Here is a 10,387-nt window from a genome sequence, read left to right as displayed (position 1 = left end):
AAAAGAGAGATGGAAGTGGGGGTTATTTTGGGTTATGCACCTATTCTCATACCTTAACTAAGCCGCCTTCGAGGAAACTGCCATAAATATCTCATATAATCGACGGATACTCTCTCAAATATCCGCTTCACAAGACCTAATTTCAAGAAGTTTCATTCCTAGAGCATCTTGAATATAACATAAAAGTCAGTATTAACAAGGAAGAACCCTGGGGAAGTTACTAGGTCACCTCAGGTTACAATTTTTAAAGTAAGGATTTGCCTTATTATCCAACTCATACCAGTTTTTTAAAGATGGAAGTTGGGGGTTTTTTTTCCGAAAAAAATAATGTTTTCATGAATTAAAATCCAGATATTAATGACCATCTTAAGAATTTGTAGCTAAGTACTCAAAATATAGTTTATACCATTTTTTGTTTTAGATCAGTTGGAAAGAACGAATTTTGTCCTGTTTCAAAAGTAAATTTTGATGATTGCTAACTGAGTTAAAAAGGGGAGTAGTTTCGTAAGCTATGTATCACTGTGTATAGAGATATAAAAGTAGGGTTGTAATCACTCTCACTTCGGTAGGAAATTAAATTCTAGTGAGAATTCAGCAGCCACTAGAAACCCCCCCCCCCCCCCAGAAGAATTGAGTTATCATCATAGCTATTAGATATTTAGGTAATACTCCGCTATCCGCTCCGCCCACTTTAAAATAAAGGCAATAATATATAGGTATATATAGAGAGCAATTTTGGTTTTGGTTAAAGTCTAAAGTCACTAAAATCTAAATATTCTGTAGTATTCAGTATTCACTATTCAGTGAGTGATCAGTGTTGGCAGTCAACGATTTGGCGATATATGCTATATATAAATTAATAAGAAACAGTTTTTTCCCGAGAAATTTTGGTGCAGTCGATTTTTGGGAAAAAAGGAAGGTTTATACACTGCCTTTTTTTGCCCAGAAAAAAAATTGTCTCAGATCGACCGGAAAAAAAATATTTTCTTATAGAATGTGGCCTGTAGAATCCATAATTTCAAACAGTTCCAAGATCGGACTACTAGATCAAAAGTTACAGCCCTTTGAATTTTTTGTCGAAATTGGTTTTTTGCCCATAACTTTTGATGGAGACGTCTAATCGAAAAAGTACGAATCGTTTTGGATTCTACGCACCCAAATTAATAAGAAAAAGTTTTTTCCCGAGAAATTTTGGTGCAGTCGATTTTTGGTAAAAAAGGAAGGTAATAACTGCCTTTTTTTTGCCCAGAAAAAAAAATTGTCTCAGATCGACCGGAAAAAAATATTTTCTTATAGAATGTGGCCTGTAGAATCCATAATTCCAAACAGTTCCAAGATCGGACTACTAGATCAAAAGTTACAGCCCTTTGAATTTTTTGTCGAAATTGGTTTTTGCCCATAACTTTTGATTGAGACGTCTAATCGAAAAAGTACGAATCGTTTTGGATTCTACGCACCAAAATTAATAAGAAAAGTGTTTTCCCGAGAAATTTTGGTGCAGTCGATTTTTGGTAAAAAAGGAAGGTTATACACTGCCTTTTTTTGAGGCCCGAAAAAAAAATGGTCTCAGATCGACCCGGAAAAAAAATTTTCTTATAGAATGTGGCCTGTAGAATCCATAATTTCAAACAGTTCCAAGATTGGGCTACTAGTTCAAAAGTTACAGCCCTTTGAATTTTTTGTCGAAATTGGTTTTTTGCCCATAAATATACCTATTATTCAAAGTTTTCGTTGACTAATTAAAGCAAAAGCAATAAAGGGGCCTGTCAGCAGTAAGAAATAAAATACCGTTCTAATCTAATCTTTTTCGCCTGTACAATAATAAATAGATAAGTGACTACCAGTATCAGCAACCTGCAACCCAATTTCTATTTCTTACCCCCCCCCTCCCCCTTCTAGTACGCACTGGGTGACTGTATGTGCCACGAACTTGTTTAATCCCCCCCCAGAATACATTTCTACGTACGCCACTGGATAAACATTTGGGAAATACCTCCATGTTTACAGTAGTCAATGAATATTTTGCTAGTAAATGCCGTAATCAGACACAAGGATCGAAGGATACCCGCATGTGTCGAGAAAATATCTTCTAATAATTTTATAGTTACAGCAGTTGAAGGTGCTTCTTTTGATGTGCGTATTTCCGTCCACTTTGATTTTGCATCCACTGCTATAAGAAAATGATATCCATCTAATGGACCTGCATAATCAATATGAAGGCGTTCCCAGTTCTCTTCTGGTTCTTCCCGTGGATGTATTGGAGCTTTTGGTGGATTGTGCTGGGTCTTAGCACATTCTTCACACGACTTTACTAATTTTTCAATTTTTGAGTCAATTTTTGGCCAATAAACATATGTCCTGGCAAGTTGTTTCATCTTAACTATTCCAATATGGGTTGAATGAATTTCTTTTAGAATCTGTTGTCTGAGTGCGTTGGGAATTAGTATTCTAACTTGATAAAAGAGAATGCCATTTTCTAAAGTGTAAAGTTCGTCTCTAACTTTAGAATGGAGATGCTGTATGATTTTTTGAATTTCCAGATCTTTCGCAGATTCTTGCTTAATTGTATCGTAAGTAATTACTTCACTCGATATTTGAAAGACTTTTTGAGCAAATAATTGAGACACTTCTTCGTTGATTGAATTTCCTGTTGTAATTTTTGTTCTTTGGATTGGTGCCCTCGATAGACAATCAGCGATTTCAATTTCTGTGTCTGTTTTACATTTCATTTTGTAATTAAACCCGGATAAAAATGATGCATATCGGAGTAGTCTTGCAGATGTCATTTTCGGTAGCGATTTGTTTTGATGTAAGATTTTTGACAGTGGCTGGTTATCTGTTACTAATGTAAACTGTTTCCCATATAGGTAATCAAAAAAATAATTGACTCCAAACATTATTGCTAGAGCTTCCCGGTCTAACTGGCTGTAGTTCATTTCTGATGATGTAAGGCTGCGTGATGCATATGCAATGGGTCGCTCGCATTCGTTGATTTGATGACTGAGGATAGCAGCTATTCCTACAGGGCTTGCATCTGTTGTTAACGTTAGAGGTAATTGTGGATCAAATGGTATTAAAACGTTATCACTACAAAGTTCTCGTTTCAATTTTAAAAATGCGGATTCACATTGCGTGGTCCAGGTAAAACGTTGGTTTTTCTTCAGTAGCATTCTGAGTGGATATGTCAAGGTTGAATAATCGGGAATAAATTTTGCATAATAGGTAACCATCCCGAAAAACGTTTCAATTCTTCAATGTTTGACGGTCTAGGCATTTTTGATATTGCCGAAACTTTTCCTGGTGATTTGCTGATACAATTATGTTCAATTGTATATCCTAAATATTCGATTTTTCTTTGGAAAAATTAACATTTATGTTTGTTCAAATGGAGATCATTTTCGGCTAATCGTTTTAAACATTCTCTTAGATTGCCAATACATTCATCTTCTGTAACACCGTGAACAATAATGTCGTCGAAATATGCTTCGCATTTATTCAATCCTTGTAATATTCCAGAAAATATTCTATTAAATTCGGAAGGGGCAGTTTTGATGCCAAAACTGAGTCGGTTCATACGATATGTTCCCCTGTGTGTGACCAGTGTTCGAATTTCGCTGCTTTTCGGACTGACTTTTAAATGCAGATATGCCTTATATAGGTCTAACTTACAGAAGAATTTTGAATTCCTCAAGCTGTGTAAGATGTCGTCGATTTTCCGAATGGGGTGATTTGATGATACTAATCGTTCATTTACTCCACACTTGTAATCTACGCAGAGTCTTACTCCACCATCTACTTTTGGAATTATCACAAGTGGCGAACCCCAGTCGCTGGAAGAGATTTTTGTTATTATTCGTGTAGCTTCTTAAGGACGGCATACTATTCATGAGAATCAATAGAGGTCGCCACTGACAAATTGCATTGTAAAATTATATCGAACTTTGAGAATGACTCCTGGGCTTATACAATCATTTTTTAGGGTGGTTTTTGGAAATATAAATTCTACATACATTACTCTAGAGCGACTGTATAAAGGTTTTACTAGAAAGACAGTAATTACTACAATATTGCTAAAATAAGAGGGCACATTTTATTTTTTATTTTAAGCAATTGTTGAATTTTAAAGTACAGTCGCTGTAAAACTGCTCCTCCTCTTTCAATATTAAAAGTTTTGTCATTTAAAATCCAATATTGCGGCCAGGAGTCATTCTCAAAGATTTCATTTTTAAAAAGTTACATCAACCGCAATGGCTGCAAGCAGCAGTAGTGCAGCTATTTATTTCTAGATGTCGCTAAGGTACAACTTAAACTTTGCGCGCGTCTGTAAAAAAATATAAAGAACTGCTTCATCCGATTATGATGTCATTAAGTACAATGAATGGTTATTTGTCTAAAGACGAGTACATAAACGTGACCTATTCCAACATTCCTTTCTCCTTTACTAAGATAAAATGACATTTGTGATTTGAATGTACGTGGGCGACCCTGGGGCGACCCTACTGAAAAGAAGACCGTTTGTAAATTTTACACGATTGTGTAACGCTGCCCTTATCCTATGTCTATCCTACAACGTGCATTTCCTAAAAAATCATAGGGGTGCAAAAATGCATTTATTATTTATTGCATAAGAATTATAAACATAATATGGGGGGGGGGGGTCGTTGGTGCAGAGACCACTGACCAGATCTACCATTGAATGGATCTAATCTCGAAATTCTCAGGGGTAGAGATCATGGGGGGTGTGGGTGAATTTTCAGTAAAAAATATGAATTGCCCCGAGTAGGTAACTATTTTTTCGGCACGGTTAATTTTTTACGTCCCTGCACCCTCGTCTCGTAGCGCCGCCCCTGGGCATCCTCTACCAATTTCGAGGGCAGCCGCAGATATGGACTCTACGCCCCCTATAACCCCAGAGTAGGATTTCTCCGGCTTGTCATATAAGGAGCGATCAAAAAAGGAATGACAATCGAGTCGCGGACTTTCCGGGTAACCAAAAATTCCAAAGGTTACTCGACAACTCTTTTTTGATCGCATAGTATGAAGTTTAGTGAAAATAATGATTACAATAATTAGTCCAGGGAATAGAGGGTTTTAACATGCAAAATGAGAAGTAGTTTCAATTTCTTTTGTATGTCATAGACAGTCATCTGGTGGTTAAGAATCTAAGTTTTCGACCTCCCATCCCTTTCTGATAACAATATTTTTTTGTAAAATGAACTTATAAAAAGATATGATTGAAAAACTAAAAAACCAACCAAATTTCTTTGGTTTTAAGGGTGGTACGGAGGAAGCACAAGGGGTGGGAGGTCGAAAACTTGGATTCTTAACCACCAGATAGTCTTTCATGACATGCAACAAAAATTGGAACTACTTCTCGTTTTGCAGGAAATGGTCCATTTTCAGTCTCTATTTCCTGGACTAAATTGCAGGAATGATAAAATAAACAAAAACAAACAGTTTTTTTCTAAATAAAGCAAATTCCCCTATGTATCCTTCTAAATTCACCACGTCAAAGCATTATTATAAGAATAATAACTCAATAACTCTGGTAATAGTGCATAATCGTTTTTTGCGTGTACCTTTAAATGTAATTTAATCTATGTCAACCACCTGTTTTTTATCTCGTTAAAATAAGCAAAGGAATGTGGGCAAGGTCACGGAAGTCAACATATAAAAGTAATTTAATTTAGAGTTATACACAAACCAATTGTGTAAATAGATAGTACCACCTACTCGACACGATGTGGCAGCACAATTTATTTACTACAGAAATAATGCTTCACAGAGACTTTCTGATGCTTCACGATCTTTCGATTTTAAAACATGCTGCGACCTCTGATATTTAATAGCTGAATCATGGTTGCCTCATTTCATAACTGGTTCAATTTTTTAATTCGTATGCCGTCCTTAACTGTCCAATTCTTTATTTACATTCTCTCTCAGTGCATATGGTACGTTTCTTGCTCGGGTAAAAATTGGAGAGGCATTGTCTCGTAGATGGAGTTGAATTTCCACATTAGGCATGCATCCAATCTTTTCTTCAAATACTGGTGCGAACTCCTGAAATAATTGGTCTGGTGTCTGGATCGAACCAACTGTGACGTATTCTGGAGAATTTGATGTTTCGTTATCGATTTCTTTAAGGTCAATTTGTAGCTTGCGTATCCAATTTCGTCCAAGTAAGGGTTTGTAACCAGAAGGTACAATGTACAGTTCATTTTCAATTACTTTGTCTTTGTATGATACGTTTACTATTACTTTTCCTTTTGGTTTTATAACGTGATCTGAGTACGAACGGAATACTGTAGGTGTTGGTTGAATTTTGGATTTTAATTTTAATGTTTTGTAATCGTTCTCCCCTAACAAAGTGAATTTTGGACCAGAATCTACCTCAAATTGTTGTGGCTTATCATTAATTTTAACAATAACTATATACTTATCTTGGTGAGGTGATATCTCAAATAGATCGATGAGGTTGCAAATTCCATATTCTTGATTGGAAGCTTCGTCCTGGAAATATTGAGTCGATGTGTTTTTCTGGTTTTCCATAATCGTGCAGACCTTAGCTGTGTGTCCAATCTTCTTACAAGAGTGGCATTTGAGTCTTCTCTTTTCAATTCTGCAGTCCTTTGAGCGATGGTTTGACCTTCCACAATAGAGGCACAAGTTATCGATACCTAAAGCTCGATAATCGATTCGATTCCCTCTGGATTCTGAAGTTCCTCTTTGACGGTTTTGAGAACAGTGATATCGGCGTTGTTTAGAAGTATTCCGGCTTTTACGAGGCTGGTGATAGGACATACGATGTGTTGATTCAGAGTTAATTTCGACTGAAGTTGATGGTTGCAATGTAATTTTGTGGCTTTCTATTCTGAATGCTTCAAGTGCTACTGCTTTTGGCACAAATCCATCAAAATTGGGGGTATCTTCTGTTTGCAAGAGTTTCTCTCGAATCCAATTATCTCTGAGTCCTCTGATAAATTGTGCACGCAAAAAATATCGGCAATGGAGATTTTCTTTGAACACTCACATGTAGTGTAAAATTCACATTCAGAGAGAGATTGACGCAGGGTGGCTACAAATTGTGCTATAGATTGATGTTCTTTTTGGGCTATGCTGAGAAAATAATGTTGGCTCACTACAGGTTTCCTTTGCGGCGCCAACATCTCCCTAAATTTCTTCATTAGGTCTTCATATCCAATCTCTTTTATAGGGTTATCGGGTCCCATGAATGCAGCTAAACTATTATAATGATTAAGCCCGATCGAAGCATTTAGAAGTTGAGCTTTTTTCTGATCGTTTTGCAGATTTTTTACGGCTGTATAATTTTCGTAACGTTCAATATAACAGTTGAATTTTTCGTTTGATGGGTCAAAACTTTCAAAAGGTACTATTGTTCCCATGGGTTGTTGCGCTATGTTTTGTGTTGCCTGATGTACTTTATACGAATCGATTAATCTTACCTGGGTTTCGTTAAGCAATTTCATAAATTGTTGAAACTGTGCTTCATCCATTTTTAACGATTTTTCTTTTTATGTGGTTTGTATTCCTCTGTTTACAACTCGTCGCCAATTGTTGTGTATTAAATAAGCGATTCCAATTGCTTTTAAAAAGTGTATTGTGAACAAATTGTACATGTGAACTTTAATATAACGTGACAGACAATTCTAATTTTTTATATATCAACAAGTAACTAATAATAAATAATAATAATAATAATAATAAGCAGCAGATCCCGGTTTGCCAACTTTCGATATTGGAAGATTATACTACAACCCCGTACCCTTAACAGGTGAACAAAAAATTCACCAGGCTTGTTATTCGAGAAACTAGTGGATCTCTGTATAAAAGGGAAACAAAACCATAGGACTTCAGAAAGGGATAGGTTTCTTTAAAAAAGGGGATAAAGAGAACTGTTCAAACTATAGAGGCATAAGGGTCTTTCGCAATTAGAAACATAAATTCAACTTTCCAAGGCCCACATTAGGAAAAACAAAAGGTGAGCCGCCGATGTGGGTATTTCTCTAATAAAACAATAAACGTCAAAGTAACCTCACTACTAATGTCAATGCAATCATCGTTATCAATTTCTGAATTCAACATCGACAGGTAAAACAATAAATGCCTAGGTATTAACTATCTTTGTGGTTTTAAGGTTAAGCTTCGGCGTCCCGTTGGAGACGAATTTTCAAGATGCATCAGGACTACATCCTATATTTCAGGTTAGCATTTTGCTTCTGTTAGGTAAATCCAGAGATAAATTTCTAGCACGTCTTCAAAATATGCTACCTTAGATTGAAGGGATGTGGATACTCCGTTGAAAATGCAATAAAGTAAATCAGCTACGAACACATTTTCAAATACTACTTGGTCTTTCAGGTTTTTTCAAGGTACTCTACAGGAACGCCTGGCGTTAAAGGAAAGTATTGCGTTTGGAAAAGACCTCACATATATTAAATGTTCACCTGGCGCACTATTGTGGGTGATACGGCATTTTATTGGATTGCTTCCGGTGGAACTTCTACCGAAACGAATCGGTAATGTAAAATATAACTGGATGAGGCTCTCCAAACCATGCGCCAAGTATTTAAGCGAGTATTTTGCACTAAATGTTGGTGTCGATGATAAGGAATTATTCTATAAACTAACAAAGTAGGTATCTGCATTGGAGTAACATTAGACACTAGATACCTCTTTCAGCGAGCTATTGCGTCTCCCACCCTGTAATTTCTTGCTAATTATAACATTAATTAACTTTTTAAATTTGCTGACTCTGTTATCAGGAGGTGAACAGACACTTTTGGTATTAGTTAAATATTACACAGCAAGTATATTTGTTAGACCTTTTCGTCCTGGAAGTGTTATACAGGTAATTTGTTTACTAATTTGTAAATAACACTGTGAAGCTGTTTTGTAGAGTGAAACCAGTTACTATCCATTGTTGGGGTACATCATAGTCAAGTGGCCCGAAATTCAAAAGATTGTTTTTGAAACCAGTAATTATTCTGGGGAACTGTTTCAGTGTACAAAATGGAGTGGTATTAATAATGATCCAAAGGGACATAAAGATCAAGCTATCCAAACATCGCGATCGTTACCATGCGCACATTACAAGAATTCTAAGAAAAACACTAATCAGGTCTCCTCTAACCTCAAAGATAATTGGAGTCAAACTGAGGCACTGGATAAATGTATACAAGTAGTCGAACCGATAACATGTTGCTGTTGTTCATGGAGATTTCATGGTTTAATCAACAATTATGCGCAAGCAGATACAAACGATCCACTAAAAGATAAACATGAGTGTCTTGATTTAAAAACAGATACTTTCAACAAAACTGAATTGTTAAAACCCTTTACAGAATTAACAAAAAACAGAGATACAGAGATTATCAGGGAGCAGTGTGATATTCACCATCAACTTAGAGAAAATCTAACAAGAGAGCTAAAAATAAAATTTGCTCTGAAGAAGAATCACTTAGAAGATAATCACAACGAGAATACCTATACAAGAAAAGAGGAACCGGAACGAGAAAACCAATACAGGAGAAGAAGGTTTATTTCCAACCTGGAGTTTTTGCGAGTTTTGAATTCGAGTATAAAATTTGGGTTTGGCCAACAATCCAGAAATGAGATAAAATATGAGAAGATGTAGTGTTTGCAGTTTGTTTAACAATTAATATTAATCCTATCGGTATATTGTTTATACAGTGTTACTTAAATGTTTGTTTTTTACCAGTAAATTATTAAATTATTTCGCATTTTCATACTTCTACTTTAATATGGGCACGTACCACTTTATTTGTTTCGAGAAAGTTGTTTCTGTAGCTGCCCTATCCACTAATTCATTATATCTCTTGTTCCACAATGGCTAGGGCCAGTGTACATATAAGCCCTTCCCAACAGTTGGTTTGATAGAATTTAATAGGACATCGATAACGAGTGACATCAACGTTACACTTAGAGCCGTGAGGTACTCCGACAAGTTATAATAAATTCTATATGAATTAAAAGGAATTGGAACGAACACAATAGTTTTTTTAAGTTTAACAGTTCAGAAAGAGTGTATTAACAATTAAGGAGTTAAAGAAAAGTTTAGCAAATGTTCGAAAAAGTTAAGGGGGCAATCGTTTTTAGTAAGTAACTATTGTAACTAAGGGAAGTTTAGGGGTACTTTAAAAGTAACTGAGGATGCTTTTTAAGGGAATTGGCATGGGGTTGTAGAGGGATACTAATATTGATGCAATTAGAGTTTAAGATAATAAAACTCAAGAACAATTCTCAAGAATTTTTGTCAAAATTAATACCTATAATGTAATATCAAATATCAAAATTTTTAGCAATTCTACCACTTTCAGAAATAGTATATTGAAAGACAAGTGTTACA

General features: G+C 35.6%; 3 protein-coding genes across 3 annotated transcripts; 1 reads left to right on the top strand and 2 right to left on the bottom strand.

Annotated features, from left to right (window-relative positions):
• Positions 1–1,958: 1,958 nt before the first annotated feature.
• LOC116163078 (uncharacterized protein K02A2.6-like) lies at positions 1,959–3,170 on the bottom strand. Its single transcript, XM_031476924.1, has one exon. The coding sequence runs from the start codon at positions 3,168–3,170 to the stop codon at positions 1,959–1,961; it is 1,212 nt and encodes a 403-aa protein (XP_031332784.1).
• Positions 3,171–5,907: 2,737 nt separating this feature from the next.
• Positions 5,908–7,514, bottom strand: LOC116163077. Its single transcript, XM_031476923.1, has 2 exons — positions 7,031–7,514; positions 5,908–6,830 (listed from the first exon to the last, which is right to left on the bottom strand). Exons 1-2 carry the CDS (start codon positions 7,512–7,514, stop codon positions 5,908–5,910), a joined length of 1,407 nt encoding a protein of 468 aa, XP_031332783.1.
• Positions 7,515–8,062: 548 nt separating this feature from the next.
• Positions 8,063–9,755, top strand: LOC116163076. The gene is made up of 6 exons (XM_031476922.1): positions 8,063–8,109; positions 8,156–8,222; positions 8,269–8,333; positions 8,380–8,652; positions 8,701–8,869; positions 8,918–9,755. The coding sequence occupies exons 1-6, from the start codon at positions 8,063–8,065 to the stop codon at positions 9,653–9,655; spliced, it is 1,359 nt and encodes a 452-aa protein (XP_031332782.1). The 3' UTR covers positions 9,656–9,755.
• The last annotated feature ends 632 nt before the right edge of the window (positions 9,756–10,387 follow it).

Source organism: Photinus pyralis, unplaced genomic scaffold (assembly GCF_008802855.1).
Source record: "Photinus pyralis isolate 1611_PpyrPB1 unplaced genomic scaffold, Ppyr1.3 Ppyr1.4_LG2, whole genome shotgun sequence".
NCBI classification, from domain to species: domain Eukaryota; kingdom Metazoa; phylum Arthropoda; class Insecta; order Coleoptera; family Lampyridae; genus Photinus; species Photinus pyralis.
The sequence above is the reverse complement of the archived record's forward strand: the minus strand, read 5'-3'. Positions and strand labels throughout refer to the sequence as shown.